The sequence below is a fragment of the Aquarana catesbeiana genome, linkage group LG03 (assembly GCF_042186555.1).
Source record: "Aquarana catesbeiana isolate 2022-GZ linkage group LG03, ASM4218655v1, whole genome shotgun sequence".
Lineage (NCBI taxonomy): Eukaryota > Metazoa > Chordata > Amphibia > Anura > Ranidae > Aquarana > Aquarana catesbeiana.
The window spans coordinates 77158661-77179920 of NC_133326.1; the positions used below are offsets into that span (position 1 = coordinate 77158661).

Below are 21260 nucleotides of genomic sequence, written 5' to 3' on the forward strand. Positions count from 1 at the left end.
GATAATCCAGTCTCTGCTGTGGAACTCTGCTGCTCCTCCAGGGTTACCTTAGGTCTCTGTGCTGCCTCTCTGATTAATGCCTTCCTTGCCCGGTCCGTGAGTTTTGGTGCGCGGCCGTCTCTTGGCAGGTTTGCTGTTGTGCCATGTTCTTTCCATTTGGTTATGATAGATTTGATGGTGCTCCTAGGGATCATCAAGGTTTTGGATATTTTTTTATAACCCAACCCTGACTTGTACTTCTCAACAACATTGTCCCTTACTTGTTTGGAGAGTTCCTTGGTCTTCATGGCAGTGTTTGGTTAGTGGTGCCTCTTGCTTAGGTGTTGCACCCTCTGGGGCCTTTCAAAAAGGTGTGTATATGTAAGGACAGATCATGTGACACTTAGATTGCACACAGGTGGACATTATTTCATTAATTACGTGACTTCTGAAGGTAATTGGTTGCACCAGAGATTTTTATGGGCTTCATAACATGAATAGATATGCACATGCCAATTATCAGTTTTTTATTTCTGAAAAATAGTTTTATGTATATATTTTTCTAATTTTACTTCACCAACTTAGACTATTGTGTTCTGATCCATCATATATAATTCACAATAAAAAAAAAAACATTGAACTAAAGGCTGTAATGTAACAAAATAGGTAAAAAGCCAAGGGTGGTGAATACTTTTGCAGGGCACTGTAGCAAAGACAAGCCCAGATGTGCATAAAAAGCAGATAGATACTAGGTTTCTATCTGTAATGGAAAAGGATGGACACACAATAGGCCTACTTAATAAAGTAGTGCAGTGATTTATAGCAACCAATTACAAATGATCCCAGATGATGTGATGGCAGTAAACTGACATCTGGATTTGTTGCTAGAGGTTACTTTGCATTGAACATCAGGTCTTATTCAAAAAATTATTCTTAATTTTAAGTGCAGCAAGGAAAATCCAAATTCATGTGTATTCATCTGACTTCAAAGAGTGAATTCATATTGGTGCAGTCATCTATAGTCACTAATTACAAATGATCTCAAATGGTCTGATGGTAATAACCTGACATCTGGATTAGTTGCTAGATGAAACTTTACTTTGAACATCATGCATTATGCAGTAAATAATTCTTATTTTTAAAACCTAAGTGCAGCCAAATTTAAGTACAGAAACATCAGCACAAGGGATATAAATTACAGTCAGTAAGGTATGTCCCTGGCGCTGATTCCTCTTTTGTTAGTGAAAATCTTCCGCCGCCCTGCTCTCAACTCCTGCCACCGTAATCTTCGGTGGGGGTTAAAAGAGAAGTATGGGATTTGTGTTTATTTTAGAATCATACTTAGCTAGGTGGATGCAGAATCGGTCTGTCTAACACTGAGAACCGAGCGATCAAACACCGACGATCGCTCAGTTCTCAGAGCTTCGTGAGCAGAGACCTGGTGACTGCCAGTCACCGCTGTCTGTTCCCCCAGCCCCCCCCCCAGTGCTCACTGGAGCGCTGGGCTGCGGAGGGAGCTGGAGCGGACGGCTCAGGCTCTCAGCGGCTCACTGAGAGGCTAAGCCAGGTGCTGGTCCGGGCATATGGGCAGATCCCGACCATATTATCGCAATCTTTCCAGAGCTTGGACCGGCTCTGTGCTGTCAGCCAACAGCGGGCTTCAGCCAACAGCGTGCTGCTGAAAATGGGTCACAAGAGTGAAGAATGGACTGCACTGCTGTGACCCACAGGAGAAGTACAGCCAAACAAGTTTTGGCTGTCCTTATCTTTAATACAACGAACAGGCTGTCACAGACTCTTTTGAGAGCCTAACTATGCCTGTCCCTTCTGCCTAGCTCCTCCCTTCATAGAGGCCGTACTACATCTTCTGTGAATGGAAAGCGATCTAAGAACAAAGCCAGTTCAAAATGAATGAGTTGTAGTGCACCTCAAAACAATTGCAGCTTGCATCTTTTTTCACAGCACAACGCAACACACAAGGCACCATGCATTGTGCTGCGCTATGGTGGCGCCTTTCATAATAAGTGGCACCACAGCGCACTAAGGACATATCACATGTCACTGCAACTCTATAGCAGTCAATGTCCTGATCTCAATTCTGATAATGGCTGCCCTAAATTTAATCTCATTGCTTCTTTGCAGTAATAAGCGCCATTGTGGAATGTTGTAGACTGCCATCATGCTCCTGTTTTCTATCCTATTCATAAATTGATATATCCATTTTCCCAATATTTTTTGGATAAGTAAACAAAATAATGAAAATATATATATTATGATGTGATAAGCCTTAGAGAAGAATTCCATACAGCTATGCACTGTCACTGTGAATTCAGAGCACAATTTCTGAACACAGATACAGTGGTATGCCTTGAAAAGTAGTTCTAAAAACAAGACTCAACATGTTTCTATGACTCACATTTTCAGGAATTAAAATGTATGTATGTTTCCTAAGTGTCCTGAAATGTTTAAAATACTGTCCTGTAGCTGATTTTTAGGTATGGTTTTTAGAGATCAAACAAATGTCATTGTACAGATAGCTCTGACGCTCGGTAGAACTGGAAAAGCCAAGTTCAGGTCAGCACAGCCGTACCATGGGAGATCTTGTCTCGCGTTTATGGAGATTTAAAGTGGTTGTAACCCCTAAAAAAAAATTCCAAAAAAACAACAACCTGCAAGACAAAGGCATAATGAGCTAGTATGCATAGCATATTAGCTCATTATGAATTACTTACCTGAGATCGAAGCCATCGCAGCGGTCCTCGTTCAACGCTCCGGCGGCCGACATCGCTCCCGGGGGTTACTTCCGGGTATCGCGGGCCCCGGCACTGGGATTGGCAAGGGCCGCGATGATGTCACTCCCGCTCATGCGCGCGGGAGCTGCCGGTAACGGCACAGTCTAACTGAAGCAACGCCACGTTCGTGCTGTTGCTTCAGCTTACTTAAGTGCGCATGTGCCGATGACGTCGGCATATGCAAATACAGGGATATCTCTCAAACTGTGCAGGTTTAGGAGATATCCAGTGTAGCTACAGGTAAACCTAATTATAGGCTTACCTGTAGTAATAGGTGGTTGTAAAGGGTTTACAACCACTTTAAAAAAATAAAAACATTGCTGCAATCAGATCACCACCACTTCACTCAAAACAATATACAAATGATCTTCAAATCCACAAGACACACTGGGGTTGGTTTACTAAATGCAAATAAACTGTGCACTTTGCAAGTGCAATCGAGCCAGAGCTTAGTGAATGAGGGGCTGTTTCTTTTTATTTTCCTTGCATGTGATTGGGTATTCTTTGCAAAGTGAAGCTTCACCTCATTTATTCAGGAGCAAATACACTTGCAAAGTGCACAAACTATTTGCCTTTAGTAAATCCAGCTCCTACTTGAGGTGGATTTACTAAAGGCAAACATAAACTACACACTCGTGTGCCTCCTGAGTCAGCCACCTCACTTGACTGCCCTATGGCTACCAGATTACATCCACTAAACTGAGTATAATTATGCTGCAATCATACTAATTACTCAAGCAATCACTGATCTTGATTAGAGACAGCAATAGCAGCCAGTGCTTGTACCACTGGGATCTAATGTGCACAGGTGCCACCTAGTGCCAGAATAAACTCTGTGGAGGCCCCTAGACAGGCCCCTAGACAGTTGCAACCTTGGGGGCCCCCCTGCCAGGTTTGTGGAGGTTTCTTATGTGTGCTCTAGTGGAATAACACTGAACTAAGTAGTGTGTATGTAGGCCACTAGATAGAGATGACCATCACTACTGTACATTACACATAAGAAGGTTGCATCAACATTTTTTACAAAGTGACAGCTGAAAAAAGATAAACATTTAAGATGCAAGCTGTAATGTGAACCTGATGGTTTAACCACTTCCATTTTTTGTGATACAGCAAACTGACAACTTAAACTGACAATTGCGCACACTCATGCGACGCTGTACACAAAAAAAATTGATGTCTTTTTTTCCCACAGATAAAGCTTTCTTTTGGTGGTCTTTCCCAAACTCAAATATTCCGCGCTTAGGACAATATTTATAGAGAACTGCAGCCCCCCCCAAAAAAATGGAAAAACACCGAGGTGAAATCCAAAAAGACTAAAAAACTCTTGTGGGGAATGTGGCGCTGTTCAAAAGTGAATGAAATTAAAATAGTACCCCAGAAAAATTGTTACAATATGTGAGAAGTACTGTAAAAAAATGTGTAAATAGTAAACAAACAGTATGTCATGTGTAAATGCCACATGTGTAAAACATCACGTAATATTATAAAGTCAAGTGCAAATAAAGCTGGAGTATAAATAGTCCTAAAAGAAATACATGCACCCAAAAATGAACATAACAAATATATAAATATGTGCGTAATATTAGTGCTGATTTAAAAAAATCCCCAAAAAACGCATAAAGTATACCCAAAAAGTGCACAATTAGAATCAATGGTGTAGTAAATAATTGACGTGATAGTGCATCAAAATGATCAAAAATAAGATCCGAATGATATAAGTGTCCAAACAAAAATAAAGTTCTATATATGTAAAAAAGAAAAAAGAAAAAATCTGTGAAAAGTGTCTTCGTTTCCAAAGGATCCCGTGTGAATTGTTGTGGTTGTTATGTGATCTCCTCCTCTGGAACCCCCAATTGTGTCCCCACTCACCAAAAGCCCAACCCCTGCAGGGGTAATGAGCATATGAATGTAAATCCACTGGCAGAAATCGATCGGTGTCCCCCTCTGTGATTCCACGATCTCCTTCCTGGTTGGGTTACCGCTAGTCCTTTAAAAAAGTCCACCAGAGCGTATCCATATGTATGAAGAAGAGAGGAGCCTCATAGTGTAAATCCAAAAATTTATTATTTATCCAGTCAGCTTACATTAAAACAAAATAAAATAAAATGAAATAGGTAAAATGAATGGTATCTGACTGAGAAGTGACACTGCTCCGCCGGCTAGTGAAGAGCCAATAGCCGAGACAGTAGCGAGGTAGCGGCGTGCGTTCCACAGCCGGACTGCCGGAAACCGGAAGTAAACGAACAACAGCTTACAGCGCCGTATGCGTACCAACGTGACCACGCCTTACGCGTTTCGTCATCTGAGGCGCTTTTAAAGGACTAGCGGTAACCCCAGCAGGAAGGAGAACGTGGAATCACAGAGGGGGACACCGATCGATTTCTGCCAGTGGATTTACATTCATATGCTCATTACCCCTGCAGGGGTTGGGCTTTTCAGTGAGTGGGGACACAATTGGGGGTTCCAGAGGAGGAGATCACATAACAACCACAACAATTCACACGGGATCCTTTGGAAGCAAAGACACTTCTCACAGATTTTTTCTTTTTTACATATATAGAACTTTATTTTTGTTTGGACACTTATATCATTTGGATCTTATTTTTGATAATTTTGGTGCACTATCACGTCAATTATTTACTACACCATTGATTCTAATTGTGCATCTTTTGGGTATACTTTATGCGTTTTTTGGGGATTTTTTAAATCAGCACTAATATTACGCACATATTTATATATTTGTTATGTTCATTTTTGGGTGCATGTATTTCTTTTAGGACTATTTATACTCCAGCTTTATTTGCACTTTTTTGGTGGTCTTTGATCACCTCTGCGTTTTTTATTTGTTTGCACTATAAACAAAAAAAGACCGACAATTTTGAAAAAAAAAACAATATTTTTTACTTTCTGCTGTAAAACATATCCGATATAAAAATGTAAAAAATCTAATGTATTCATCAATTTAGGCCAATATGTCTTTGGTAAAAAAAATTCTCAATAAGCGTACATTGATTAGTTTCCGCAAAAGTTATAGCGTCTACAAACTATGGGATAGATTTATGGAATATATATTTATCTATATATATATATATATATATATATATATATATATATATATATATATATATATATTTGTTACTAGTGATGGCAGTGATCAGCGATTTTTTGGGGACCAGTGACACCAATACAGTGATCAGTGCTAAAAAAAATGCACTGTCACTGTACTAATCACACTGGCAGGGAAGGGGTTAACATCATTGGCGATCAAAGGGTTAAATGTGTGCCTAGGGAGTGCTTTAACTGTGGAAAGACAGAGACCCGTGTTCCTGCTTAGCAGAAACACAGGATCTCTGTCTTCCCTACTAACAGAACGGCGATCTGCCTTGTTTACATAGGCAGACTGCCATTCTGCCTCTGTCGATCAGCAGGTCCTAGTGGACATTGGGTCCGCCAGACCCGCTGATTGCTCCCGCTATGTTCAATCACAGCAGGAGTGGGTTGCCCGTGGCGCACACCTGTACGTGATTCTGCGCACACTAGCCACCGCCCCGCAGTATATAGATGTGGGGCTGTTAGCAAGGAGTTAAAAGAGAAGATTGGAATTTTTTTTCTTTTTTAAGAATCATACTTTCCTAGGTGAATGCTGCATCTGTCCCCCGCCAGCTCTAAGACTGAAAACCAAGCGATCAAAGACCGCTAATTACTTGTTTCTCAGTGCTCCATGAGCAGAGAGCTGCTGACTATCAGGCTCTCTCTGCTCTGCTCCCCCTGCGCTCACTAGAGTGCTGGGCTGTGGAGGGACGGGAGTGGCTGGCTCAGGCTCTCAGCGGGTTGCTGAAAGGCTGAACTGGGTGCTGGTCCAGGCTGCTGGGTGGATCCCAACTATATGGTCATAATCTTTCCCCAGCCTGGACCAGCTCTGTAATGTCAGCCAATAGCAGGTTTCAGCCCACTGTTGGCTGAAAACGGGTCTCAGGAGTGCAGGACGAACTGCACTCCTGTGATCCACAGAAGTACAGCAAAGCTTTGGCTGTACTTCTCCTTAAGTTGTTATTGAGTATGTTACATTAATACAGTATTTTCTCTATAGAGTCTTTAATGTAAAGTTTTCATTTCTTTGAATTGGTTCATTTCTTTTGTAAACAATTAAAGAAAGCTACTATGTAATTTTCTTTTAACATCAAATCAATATCATTTCGATACGTTATCATGAGGCCCTAAACAGTGTGGGGCCCCTAGGCCTTTGCCTTCTCTGTCTATTTGGTAATCCGACACTGGTGCCACCAGCTTACTGCTGGGGGGAAGGGAGTGGTGAACACAGGAAGCAGTTAGAAGGGGACACTGGCTGCAACCTTGTGGATCTTCACCATCTGGCTGCCAGATCACATCTGCAAATCTAGGTGCTTCAAGAAGCAGCAGCCAATCAATTTACACACATTGCATGTGATCAGTGCCTTGTTAGCCGATGTTCACATCCATTCACAAAAAGACAAGGTGTTAGGCACTACTTAGGTGTAAGTTCATGGTTGCTGAAGTGACTATAAGCTTTAGAAAACTCTGCCATTGTAAAGGTTACGCAGTTTTGCTCCGCCTTAAGCCTTACATCCAGTGGCAAAGGGTTAAAGGGAGAACTAATTTTTTTTTGGACAGAGTGGCAAAGGAATAATAGGATTTTTATAACAGCTTACCTGTAAAATCCTTTTCTTGGAGTACATCACGGGACACAGAGCAGCCATAGTAATTACTATGTGGGTTATACGCCACTTATAGGTGAATGGACACTGGTACACTCAAAAGACAAGAAGTTCCCCTCTATACAGCCTCTCCCACACCGGGAGCACCTCAGTTTTGTAGCCAAGCAATATACCTATATCCCAACAAGAGGGGAGGGACCTCTGTGTCCCATGATGTACTCCAAGAAAAGGATTTTACAGGTAAGCTGTTATAAAAATCCTAATTTCTTGATCGTACATCACGGGACACAGAGCAGCCATAGTAATTACTATGTGGGATGTCCCAAAGCAATGCCAACTGAGGGGAGGGAGACACAAATAAGGCAGGCCACCATCGGACGTGAGGATCTAAACTGCTGCCTGCAGTACACTGCGCCCAAAGGCGACATCCTCCTGCTCCATCTGATAGAATTTTTTGAACGTATGCACTGATGATCAAGTTGTGGCTTTGCAAATCTGAGTCATGGAAGCCTGGTGATGCACTGCCCAAGAAGCACTGACTGCCCTGGTAGAGTGTGCCTTTACTTGAAAAGGTGGAACTTTCCCTTTCAGGTCATAGGCCTGAGAAATAATTTGACAAATCCATTTTAAAATGGTCGCTTTTGCTGCTGCCTGCCCCTTCCTAGGGCCATCTGGCAGCACAAACAAAACATCAGCATTCCTTATATGAGCTGTCGCTTTCAGATAGACTTTAACTGCTCTTACTACATCAATAGAGTGAAAAAGTCTTTCTTCCGGAGAACGAGGCTGCAGGAAAAAGGAGGGTAGGACGCAGCACCACTTTGTCCTTATGGACAACAAGGTATGGCTCTTTACAGGAAAAAGCTGGCAACTCTAATGCCCTTCTTGCGGAAGTTACCGCTACCAAAAAAAAACAATTTCTTTGTCAAGAAGGTCAAAGAAATATCCTGTATTGGTTCAAAAGGTGGCTTTTGTAAAACCGACAGGACTAGATTCAGATCCCATGAACACAAGGGTTTCCTGATCGGCGGAACCATATGCATTACCCCTTGTATAAACACCCAGATCAAGGTACGTGAGGAGGCAAGCGGCCTTTGAAAAAATACTGATAAGGCCGAAATATGCCCCTTAATTGTACTCAAGGTTAATTTCATTTCTACCCCCAACTGAAAGAAGGTAAGAATTCTACCTATGACATACTTTCAAAGATGCCATTTTCTAGCCTGACACCAGGAAATATAGGCCTTCCAGACCCTATAATAAATGGATCTGGAAGCCGGCTTTCTTGCTTTAATCAGGGTGGTTACCACATAACCTGTAAGCCTTCAATTCTTTAAAATGTGGGCTTCAATAGCCAGACCGTCAAATTTAGCGACTGTAAGGCAGGATGGAATACTGGCCCCTGAGACAGGAGGTCTGGACGATCTGGGAGATTCCAAGTCCTCCCCACTGACATTCTGATCATTTCTGCATACCAAGATCTTCTGGGCCACGCTGGGGCTACTAGAATCACTTTAGTTCCTGCTTGATTCTGTGACGAAGCCAGGGGTAGCAGCTGAACTGGAGGGAACGCATAAATCAGCATAAACTTATCCCATGGGGTCACTAGCACGTCTATCCCTTGTGCAAGAGGTTCCCTTGCTCTCGACACAAGTTGTCCAACTTTTTGTTAAACCTGAACGCCAACAGATCTATGTCCAGGGTACCCCATCTTTGGCATATGGCCAAGAAAATGTCAGGTGGAGAGACCATTCTCCCGGGAGAATCTGTTGACGGCTCAAGAAATCCGCCTGCCAATTCTCTACCCCTGGAATGAAGACTGCTGATAGGCAAGGCACATGCTCCTCTGTCCAAATCAGAACATGATTCACCTCCTTTTGGGCTGCATGACTTCTGGTGCCCCCTTGGTGATTGATATAGGCCACTGCCGTGGCATTGTCGGACTGTATCCAGATAGGACAGCTCCGTAATCTGTATGTCCAGGCTGTTAACGCTAGTACTGCCCGAATCTCTAGGACATTGATAGACAAGGTCTTTTCGGACATAGACCATTTCCCTTGGATGGTGGATTCTTCCAGGACTGCACCCGAACCCAAGAGGCTGGCATCCGTTGTTACCACCTTCCAGGTAACCGGCCTGAAGGATTTTCCCTTCAGCAAATTTTTGGTTACCCACCACCACTTGAGACTCTGGAATACCTTCAGTGTCAGACGCAATGGATGATCCGAGGTCTGGGTATCTTTGTTCCAAACAGACAGAATGCTGTTTTGCAGAAGTCGTGAATGAAACTGGGCATAGGGCACTGCTTCAAATGATGCCACCAATATTTCCCAGCAATCTCATACAAAGGCGAATGGAAGGATCCTTGTTTGTCCTGACCATTTGGACCAGCTCCCTTATAGCAGTGATTTTTGCCTGGGGCAAGACTATGACTAGGCCTAGATACTCCAGCCTTCTTACTGGATGCAAGGAAGATTTTTCTAGTTTGACAATCCAACCCAGACGTTCCAAATACTTGATCGTAGTGAACACGCCCTGGTTCAGTCCTGCCACTGACTGATCTATTAGTAACAAATTGTCCAAGTATGCCATTACCACTATACCTTGGGCCCTTAGTCTTGCTAGTACCGGGGCCAGGACTTTCGTAAATACTTGTGGAGTGGTGGCCAGCCCGAAGGGTAAGGCCACGAATTGAAAGTGGTGGTGTTCTACCGCAAAACGCAGAAACTTCTGGTGAGCAGGAAATAAAGGCACAAGCAGGTATGCATCTTTGATATCTATTGATGCTAGAAGTTCCGCTCCTCGAAGGATGGAGACAACTGACCGAATTGACTCCATGTGAAAGGAGCTGATATTTAGGAACTGATTCAGATTTTTGAGGTCTAGAATGGGTCTGACATCTCCATTTGGTTTTGGTCCCTTGAAGAGATTTGAGTAGAAACCCATTCCTTTTTCCTTTGGCGGAGTCTCTATGATTACTCCCTGAGATATCAACTGGTCTAGTGCTAGAAACAAAGACCTTCTTTTCCCTGGATCCTCGGTAACATTGGAAATCAAAAGTGATCTGGAGGGAACTTCTGAAATTCTAGTTTGTAGCCTAGGAACTACTACAGAGCTGACCCATCTGTCTCAGATTTCTTACTGCCAATCCCCCAAAAACCTCAAAAGTCTTCCCCCCACTCAATCGAGCGGGGGCGCCCCTTCACAAGGAGGCTTTGGGATTTAGCTTTGTAGGTTTTTGCCCCCAGGACTTCTTTGGGGCATGTACTTGACCCTGAGGCCTACCCTTTGATCCTGATGGTGGAAGCCGTCACAACTGCCTAGAGGCTGGGGGTCCTGGCACTGGAGAGGAAGCTCTTTTGTATGAAGAACGCTTATTCCTCCTTTTAATTGGTAGAAGGGTACTTTTACCACTTGAAATTTTTTGGATCTATTTATCCAAATCCACCCCAAACAATCGTTCCCCATGGAAGGGGAAACCAGCCAATAGCTTTTTACATGGTGATTCAGCTGATCAGTGTTTTAGCCACAGAATTCTACGCATGTGTACCAATAGGAGGGCCAGGCGGGATGCCTGATGGATAGAATCTTTGATAGCATCAACCGCAAAACACAAGTCCCTTGGCAGCTCAGCTAGATCCTGAGCCCCTTCCCCTCAAGCAGGCACATCTTTAATGACCTGCTTAACCTCATCTTTTAGAGCCTGGCAGATATCTATTGCTGCTATTGCAGGTTGTTCCTCTGCTCCAGCCATGGAAAAGGAGGCCTTAATAAAGTTTCCAGTCTCTTGTCAGCTGGATCCTTACACACCTGAACATTGTCCACTGGGCAGGTCAGACATTTATTAACAGAGGAGATGGCTGCATCATCCGCTGGCAAACTCCACTTTTTTATAAACTTTTCTTCCATAGGGTAAAGAATAGAAAGTCTTTTAGGAGGAAGAAAATGTGAGTCTGGGTGATCCCAGTCTGCATACATTAGCTGTTCCAGTAAGGGATGTACCAGAAAAGAATGAGGATTCTGTGGTGGTTTCAGTGAGCCCAGGGAAGAAAGAGGCCTTAGCTGTCTCTGCTGGAGGCATCAGAGTGGACCAATTCCATAAGGGACTGGACCAGTAACCTTTGGGATTGTGAGGCTGAAACAGGCTTTTCTGAGTCTGAGTCCTCAGAGGAGGAGACATCTGTCTGTCTTTCTTCCTGATCCTCCAAAGATAACACACTATCTCCTGCCCATTCTTATGCCAAAGCTGGAAGGTCAGGGGAGTGGGATCTATTGCGTTTTCTCCCAGACTGGGAAGAAGATGCGATCATTTCAGCTATTTTCCCTTCCAAACCAGCTAATGCTGAAGCCAAATCGTCCTTAGTGGCAAATGCAGAGGCTGAAAAGTTGGAAGCAGTTGCAATACCAGAAGGCCTAAATGGCTCAGCTTGGTCTGTCGCTTCAGGCCTTTCAGGGGAAGATGGTACTGTGGAAGCGTGATTAGGATCCTCAGACCCTGACCGTAGCACCCTTGCACTTCTCCCTGAGGCATTTCCCCTTGTATTACAGGAAGACATAGTTCTAAGCACAAAGCAGAGGTACTAACACCATGCATCTGCAACCGAGCACTAGTCCAGTAATTAGTATTATGCCGCTAATAATTTGCTCAGCCTGATGCTGAGTAGATATGCCTTTAAAATTGCCTGTGTCCACCAACCATACAGCTTACGTGCCCCAGATACGCTCTGTGTCCTTTATTCTACCAGCCAACCAGTTTGTTGCAGAGAAGCAAACTTTTTTTTTGCAGGGAAATGAGCCCTGCACCTGCGCTGTGCATTGTGTACGGCATTCTTCGTGCACGTTGGCCGCTTAAGCCACGCCCCTCGACATCCTAGGATCGCCTCCCCCCTCCTAACTTACAAAAGAAGTCAGATTCCCGCCCACGTGCGTTTAGCGTGGTCCGATCGGATGGTGTGGTTCGATCAGATGGTAGGATCGGATGTTCGATCAGATGGCGTGGATCGATCGGAATGGTGGGGGGAGGGGCTCTTCCAGGGGGACCCAATGCTTGCAGGCAGGAGACCCCCGCCCATACCTGGTGGCCCAGAGCAAGCTTACAATCTGGCACTATTGCTGAACAGGAGCTGAAGCATAGTAATGTAAAACTTAGCATGTTCTTTCACACCCTCTAGTGTAGACGATAGGTTAGCACAATCTACTCAATAGAGAAGTCCATAAGTGTAATACTTTAGGATCTTCTCACTTACCATTCTCGCCTCAGGATGCTGCTGGAGTACAGACAGACCGAATCCTCACCCATCACGGCAGGCATGTCATGGTAGACCTTCAAGGACTGGGTCCCTTGTATGTGGGTTCCTCTCCCTTGGACCTGTATAGCACCCTGCCAGACAACCTTCTGGTTATGATAAATTTAACCCAGGTATCAGGACCTAGGGTCCAGCCCTCAAAAGAGGAGCGTTTCAGGCAAAACCTCTGTCTTCTTTCCTCGAGGCTCGGGTACCATTCACTTTGGCTTTTTTATAAGCACTTTGAATGGATCCGATAGCAAGGCATAGCCCCATGATTCTGTCAGGAATCCTTTTTAGCTGCGCTATCTTTAGCACAACATAAGCGTGACCAACACCTAAGACACTGGCGAAAAAACTGAGGTGCTCCCGTGGGAGAGGGGTTATATAGATGGGGACTTCCTGTTTTTTGAGTGTACCAGTGTCCATTCACCTATAGGTGGCGTATAACCCACATAGTGATTACTATGGCTGCTCTGTGTCCTGTAATGTATGATCAAGAAAAACTCTCTGTTACATTTTTATTGCTGCTTGTGTCACTGCTGGCAAGATTTCTCTCACTTCTGGGATAATACAACAATGTGCTCTTTGACAAATGAGATATGACGCAGGTTCTAAGCCCAGAAAGTCTAGTGGGCTCCAACAATTGACAGTCTAGAATAGGGGTCTCAAACTGGCAGCCATCGAGCTGTTTGCGAAACTATAAGTCCCATCATGCCTCTGCCTGTGGGAGTCATGCTTGTAACTGTCGGCCTTGCAATGCCTCAAGGGAGACTTGTACTTTCACAACCGCTGGAGGGCCACCAGTTTGAGACCCCTGGTCTAGAAAGTGATACCTTATGCTAGCGTTTCTCAACTCCGGTCCTCAAGGCGCCCCAACAGGTCATGTTTTCAGGATTTCCCTCAGATTCAACGGCTGCGGTAATTACAAAGGCAGTGAAACTGATCAAATCACCTGTGTAAAATAATGGAAAGCCTGAAAACATGACCTGTTGGGCACCTTGAGGCTTATGCCCTGTACACACGGTCGGCCATTGATCGGACATTCCGACAACAAAACCCATGGATTTTTTCCGACGGATGTTGGCTCAAACTTGTCTTGCATACACACGGTCACACAAAGTTGTCGGAAAATCCAATCACTCCGAACGCGGTGACGTAAAACACGTACGTCGGGACTATAAACAGAGCAGTAGCCAATAGCTTTCGTCTCTTAATTTATTCTGAGTATGCGTGGCACTTTGTGCGTCGGATTTGTGTACACACGATTGGAATTTCCGACAACGGATTTTGTTGTCGGAAAATTTTATAGCAAGCTCTCAAACTTTGTGTGTCGGAAATTCCTATGGAAAATGTGTGATGGAGCCTACACACGGTCGGAATTTCCGACAACAAGGTCCTATCACACATTTTCCATCGGAAAATCCTATCGTGTGTACAGGGCATTGGTGTTGAGAAATACTGCCTTATGCAAGACACTATCAACAGGATTATAAGTACATATACAAGCTGCATCTCTATGGTGTGCTTAACTGCCTAGCTAGACATGCCCCAAAAAGATTGAGCATTTACAACAACAAAAACATTTGTACACATCCACTTGAAATCAGAGTAGATCATATTTATTCAAACCAGATTCTAGCTAGAACATTTTCAAAAAAATTTTTATTTTGGACAAAGGGATGGTTTGAACTTCTGTAAGATTATTTTTTTTTGCTGTCTAGGTCACCACTGAAGAATGTTCTCATTAATTCTGTCCCATGGCCACCATCACAAGAACAAGAAACAGGGTAAATATTTCCATTTTTTTTAGCATGGAGTAATTCTTAGTTGAGTGGGGATTTTTTTTTTTTTTTTTTCAATCTGTATCTTCCTGTTCCTAACCCCAGACTCGTTTAATTTCTTTTTGTTTTGGACAGGGAGAGAAAAGGGTTGGAAACATTTTAAGATTTTAATTTGCTGTTTGTTTCTTTTAGAAAGATTTGTTTTCACTTTCTATCTGATCACAAGGATAAAAATTCAGGGGAAGTCAATAGAAGGGAAAACCTTGGATTTCCCATCACTTTCTGTTCTGGTGACAGTGGTCACCAAGACATTGAGAGTGTGATTGTCTGGTTGGGTGCAGACAGCAATAAAAACCTGAGATGCTAACCATTTCCCAAAAAAGATCTAATTGAGTTACGCTCACTTTAAGCTGCTAAGATGGTGAAAGAGAACCGATAACCAATCACATTTCGTCCTTCACCTGCTGACCATTGTCTTTACCTGCATATCCGAGTTAGTAAAGCTGCAAGCAGACAGGTAGTTGGTATGCATAGCCACTGACTTCTTTTTGGCAGCCATGTTTTCATTCTTATCAAATGTCAGAGGGTACACAGAGCACTTATTGTCCAGACCCCTGTAAGGAAAAAACACAGGGAGTGAGAGACCACACAACAAATTCAATGATAACCTGAATAAGGCAAGCCATAGATTATGCACGTTTATTTCCTCCTACCATGAGTGGAAGGAAAGAAAATTGCTCAATTCCCCCATCAATCCATCAATACAGTCAGTTGGATTCAATCAATACAATTAATAACTTATGGTCATAGATTAACTATCGAAACAAAATCCACTTCCAGTTGGATGGATTGTTGACTATAGATCGATTTTTCCTATTAGAAGAGATCGTTTAGAAAATAAATTGATAATTTATCAAAGAGAGTATGGTGCTATACTCCAAGATTAGAGACATTTAAAGTATGACCTTATGCAAGGCTATGAAGGTGTACTGTGTAGGCACAGTCAGTACTGAAGAAAATTTCCATATGAAGTATGTAAATAGAGATAGGAGTTGCATCTGCAGGGCTAGGGATGATAGAACAGTGCAAGTTTTACTACAAGGGTACGTCTTCAGCATCATTACAAAAATAAAAAGGTGACTAAAAGTCAATATAAAAATTACACTAAGTTGATCCAGACATACAAATAATTTTATAAATTTCAATGTGGTTCTTTTTTGGATAAGAACCCAAATCGTGGGAACATGTTAAGGCTGGGTTCACACTATTGTGAATTGGATGTAGGTTTCTCCGCATCCAATTCACATGACAGGAGATTGTGACCAGCTCTCAATGGAGCCGGTTCACACATCTCCAGGGTGGCCGCGGAGCGCACAGCAGAAGAGTCCTGTGTGTCTTTGGATCCGGACCCCCTGCTGTGCCCCGCGATCGCCCATAGTGTGAAACCAGCCTAAAAGTATCATACTAACTCAAGGTCTCCATGGTGGTTTCAAGATGTCCTGGACCTCAAATAGCCCTGTGTCAGGCTGATACTATAATTTGTAGCATCACATTTTATCCAAAAAATAAAAATATATAAACATCTTATTTAGAATAGCACCAGTTATGACAGACTTACCCACATGCAATGGCACACCCAGATGGCGCATAGGCACAGGCCATTACCCAGGTGCAGGGCATGGTAACTGCATGCTCCTAGAGGGAACCAAAAACCACATTATTACAGCATGATCTTAGAAACAGGAAAAGTCTGGTTCTATTTTTTTATTTATGATGAAGAAAATTTAGTTCCCTTTTTAAAATGAAAAGGTTATATCTAGGGCAGTGGTTGTCAACCAATGAGCTAAAGGGGGTCTCAAATACAGTCCTTGACTTCACCAAAGGGCTGCACATAATGTTTAATATATTTAATGCTTGAAAGAACAGTCAGAAACTGCAGATCTAATAGAGGAAATGTGGGTCAGATAATGTGGACATGCTATATTTTTGGCTGGGGATATGCTAAAGATGAAAATATGAAACTGAGAACATGTAGAGATCAATGCTTTTACCCTAATCAATGTTCCCACTGAGGTTCGAGGGCTGCACATCATATACCTAGGGGCCACATGCGGCCCTCGGGCCGCAGGTTGGGCACCAAGGATCTAGGGGCTTCTTCAGTGTAACAGTGTGGAAAAGGAAATATGAAAAAAACTACATCCTCCCTAATCTCTGTATTTTATGGAAGTATAGATATTATCAGTGAGGGTGTCATGTTTGAAGGTATCCAAAGGTAGAAAGTGTCCATTACCAAAGTAAATTACCATACTGTACAAGAAACAACGTGTATGGTAATGTGATTAGAGAAGTTCTTTTAGATACCATCTCACTAGAGCAAAAAAATAAAAGAAACTATGTAAGTTGATACCACGTTAGAGTTGAGGATTTACGGCTAGTGCTCTTTTGCAATTCCGTCTCTGAACCTGCCTGTGCAGTGCTTAGTGCATGCAGCTTTTCTCCATTATATATTCTCATAAATATAACTATATTTATTAAGAAATCAAAGTGTCTGATCTCACTGTTCACAGAAAGTACAAGTTATATGCCAAAAAAACCAAAGTCTGATCTGCTGACCTTGAAGCTCTAGTCACCTACCACCAAGACAAATGTCCCTATCTATTAAACCAGGCCTACGCCTGGAATCACACTATTACAGCAATGCACATTGGTGAGCTGTGATGCCATTCATTCTTAACGTCACCCCACAGCACCTTGCCAATGCATGTGCATTGCAACACACCACAAGGCATAATGCATTATCGCTCATTGCGGTACGCTGCATCAGAAAAATGCTGCAGGCTTGATTTTCTATGCATTCTGGTGCATTGCCAGCTCATTCAAATTAATGGGATGCCTTAACACAGGTTTACGCACAGAACTAACTCACATCAACATGTGTGCAATAACGCAACGCACCAGTGTGAGGGGGCCCTAAGGTAAACTGTTTCTGATCAGTAAGGGAGAGATGTACAAAAACAGGAGAAAATCTGGTGCAGCTCTGCACAGTAACCAGGTTTTATTGTCAAAGCTTACTTGAACAAGCTGAAGTTAGAAGCCAATTGGCTACCATACACAGCTGAACCAGATTCTGAGTGCTCCAGTTTTAGTAAATCCCCCCTATGTGTTTAATAACAGATTATAGGGTAATCAGTTGCATGTTTCTTTCACCTTTAATAATTGGTATAAACATAATAATAACATACTAATGTCAGCAGAATTGATGGGTTGTACTGCTTTGCCTGTTTGCTCTGTACCCACAAAGATAATTAAACCAACAATATTACGATGAAAAGGGCCACTTGAGAAGCATTGACAGATGAAATAAAAACCTGATGTATTGATCTTTTATACTATTGCTGAATGTGGTGTTAAAATCTGTAGTACGTCATTGGGAGTGTTATTCATGTTACATGCTCTAGAGGTTTTTTTGGGAGATTTTGATGTGGTTAACATGATAAATACAGACAGATTGTTTGTATAGGTGTGTACAAGTGACATATAGCTTGGGCTGTGGGAAATTCATTGTTGGCTGTCAATGTTATATGATAGTCTGATTATGTTGTTTCGTTCCGTAGTTCTTATCACTGATAAATAGAAAGATTGCTACTAAATAACCCTGGGAACCAGCTACCTGTTCTGTCAGTTGTATGCCACTGGAGTTGATTTACTAAAGACAAATAGGCTGTTAACTGGGAAGTTGCACTTTGCAAGAGACTTTTCCCCAGAACATAGTAAATGAGATGAAGCTCTGCTTTCCATTGTCCAATCATGTGCAAGCAAAAATGCCTTTTTTTCCTTTTCTTTAAAATTTTTCTTGCACTATTTTTTATTTTCCTTGAACTTTTGCTCTTAGGCAAAGCACATTTAACAGCCTATTTACTTTTAGTAAATCAACATCATAATTTAGCAGAGCATGGGTGACAAATTCTACCAGCAGTCTCCATTGCAAAACGTTGCATAAGAATATAGACACACCGAAAAACACTGAATAATATTCATACTCTCTATAAAAATTGTCTGATAACTGTATGCCACTAAAGCATGTGATGGCATTACTGGGTACATGAATGTGTTCCACTAAGGTGCCACTAAGTTTATGAGAGCTGAGGAGTCCTAGTTTGTATTTCCTACAGAGAAGAGGCAGTGGTGGACATTGCCCATAGTTTTTGGGAATCAAGTTATGAACCGTTATCAGCTTATGAGTACCATCTTGCTCTTCCACTGTTTATCAAGATGCAAAAATATAAGAGTCTGGTGTTTTCTACCTAACTAATATCTGGAAAGTTATCACTATTAAAATGGACTGTGTATTGTCTTGCTACTGAGTAAAGAAGTTACTTTGCAATAAGAAGGCCTCTGTGTAATGTTCTATCAAAAGTAAAGGTTAAGTGCAGCCAATGCCTGGGAATGAAGAGTTGTATGCTTCACTGGTGCAAGTCTAATTTGCCCTGGAGTGGGTGGTGATGGAAGTAAAGAAGTCCCCTGCCTGGCGGTGAGAGATAACACTCTCATTTATCATGCATCAGGTGGCCTAGACTTCTGTGTCTCATGACCCTCAGGTGGCCGGTTTGACTTCTGGAGCTTCTGTCTGGACTATGTGTAAGTCATAGGCCTATGTGTGCGTACTCCTGGCAAGAAGGGGTTGATGTGTGTAAGGACCATGAGGATATGGAGCACCGACCTCTATGCATATGAACAGGGGGTTTGGGCTGAACACTGGCGTGATGCTCTGCAATTCTGTATGTAAGGTGGGACCCAACTGTGTGTTTAGGCCACATGGAAGGAAGCATGAGTACCCGCCTTATAATTAGTCTTTTTAAGAAAATGTTTTTAAAAAATGTTAAAGCTTGTCCCAGCCCTGTCACTAATGCTGGATAGCTTGGACTGCATGTAAATGTGGAGAAAAAATACAAATGCTGTAAATAAAGGGGGATTATAAATACAGTATATGGAATGCTGCTATTACATGTATTACCAGTAAACAGTCATCAGAATAAAATACATTTCATATTATTGGTGCTATATGATGGTTATTTTATATCAGTTGTAATAGGTCTTCATGCAGTAGCAGCTGACTACTGACCTTGTTTGTTGTAAAAGCATCCCAGACAATCACTTTTCCATCCTGTATAATAAAGAAACACGAACAAAAAGGAAAAACAAATTAAAAATCCACAAGTAAATGAGATTAGAAATATTTATATTTACACTGTTGATTTGGTCTAATCTGTGTCCCTATGAAATGTGCATAGATCCTTAGTAACTATAAATGGCTTATTTTTTTATTGTAAAGCCACTGTATAGAATTGTGGGCTCGAAAATGTGACATATTCTGTTATGTTGGCCACACACATTGCAAGTGTCAGACATTTTTCATACAGCATTTGATTGCAAAAAAAATTGCCAACCATAGAAAAGCAACCCACCACTAAAGCTGGCCATATATGTAGCAATTAGATCAAGCCATTGTACGTTTTTTTGTCAAACTCGCAAAGCAGTAGAGGACATGAAATAGTGGCTTCGATCAATGAAACAATATAAGATTGAATTTGCCTTGTTTAGAAAAATCTGATTGCTATTGATGAAATTTTCTGCCCTGAAACTGTCAATGTATTGCCCAATTCCAATGATTAAATTAATGTGGTTGATCAAACTCATTGGGGGGAAGATTGCCTGGTTTTAGCCAACCAATTTAGATTGTATGTTTGATTACATGTTCATTGAACTTGCCTGAAAGTTGTCACATCTATGACCAGGTTAACATGAAGTTATATAAAGTATTGGACAGCAGGTCACCTTGATTCAATCAGTTCCTTTTGTGTTTGAAAGCTGAAAAATGCATTTAAACTTGTTTGTGTGTAGACAACATTAGATAGTTAATTTATTGTATCAAAAAGATGGGGCATCTATTGGTATTTTCTGGTTCAAGCCTGAGTTGGAATGATTCTCATTTCAATCATTTTCTTCAGCTTTTTTATGTACCAAACATGTCATATATAATCATGACAATGGGTCATTTTTAACTATTTTGTTGCATTCCTAGATTGGCTGACACTGATTCAAGGAATCCTAGTGACGTAAATTAGGTAGACCAGCTGATTCTTTAGTAATTGAGGATATTGCATGGACACTGATTAAGCAAGTATGATACAAGGGAAGTGTTTCGCTTTTTACAAATATACCAAATCTGAGAAGCAGTTGATGCCCATCTATCTTGTGCCTGTGTGTTACCCCAGAGTTGCCCGCCACATTTAGTCACTCTCTTTGACTAGGGGTCTGCCCAAGGGAACAAGGCAAGTGAATTGCAACCTTAACAATAGCAGTCTACTTTCATTTTAACTTGGCATCCCACAAATTAAAATATTACCCACAGATAAAAGAGTGGTTTATCACAGACGGGGTGCATGCAATGGTCAGCTTTTGTTCACTTGGTTAAATCCTTTTCCTCAATAGAAAAAAATACACTGATCAACACAGCAGATGATTGGCTGCATGCGCTGATTCTGCAAAAATATACTAACAAGCCAGTTCATAAAACATCAATCAATAGATTGACTTCTCATGAACCGGAACATCCATAAATGGATCTATGTTTGGCCGTTCCTGCTGAACCGGATGAATTTCAATCCATGTATGGTTGGTTTAAGGCCCCTTTGACACTGGTGCGCTTTCCAGAGCAACAAA

General features: G+C 42.1%; 1 protein-coding gene across 1 annotated transcript in view; it reads right to left on the reverse strand.

The window, feature by feature from the left end:
• Nucleotides 1-21260, reverse strand: part of GNB5 (G protein subunit beta 5) — a 117327-nt gene that overhangs the window by 50817 nt on the left and 45250 nt on the right. The window contains exons 5-7 of the mRNA XM_073618723.1: nucleotides 19660-19701; nucleotides 16156-16232; nucleotides 15019-15151 (exon numbers count right to left, since the gene is read on the reverse strand). Of these exons, the coding sequence (XP_073474824.1) occupies nucleotides 15019-15151; nucleotides 16156-16232; nucleotides 19660-19701 (252 nt within the window). The remainder of the gene's footprint in view (nucleotides 1-15018; nucleotides 15152-16155; nucleotides 16233-19659; nucleotides 19702-21260) is intronic.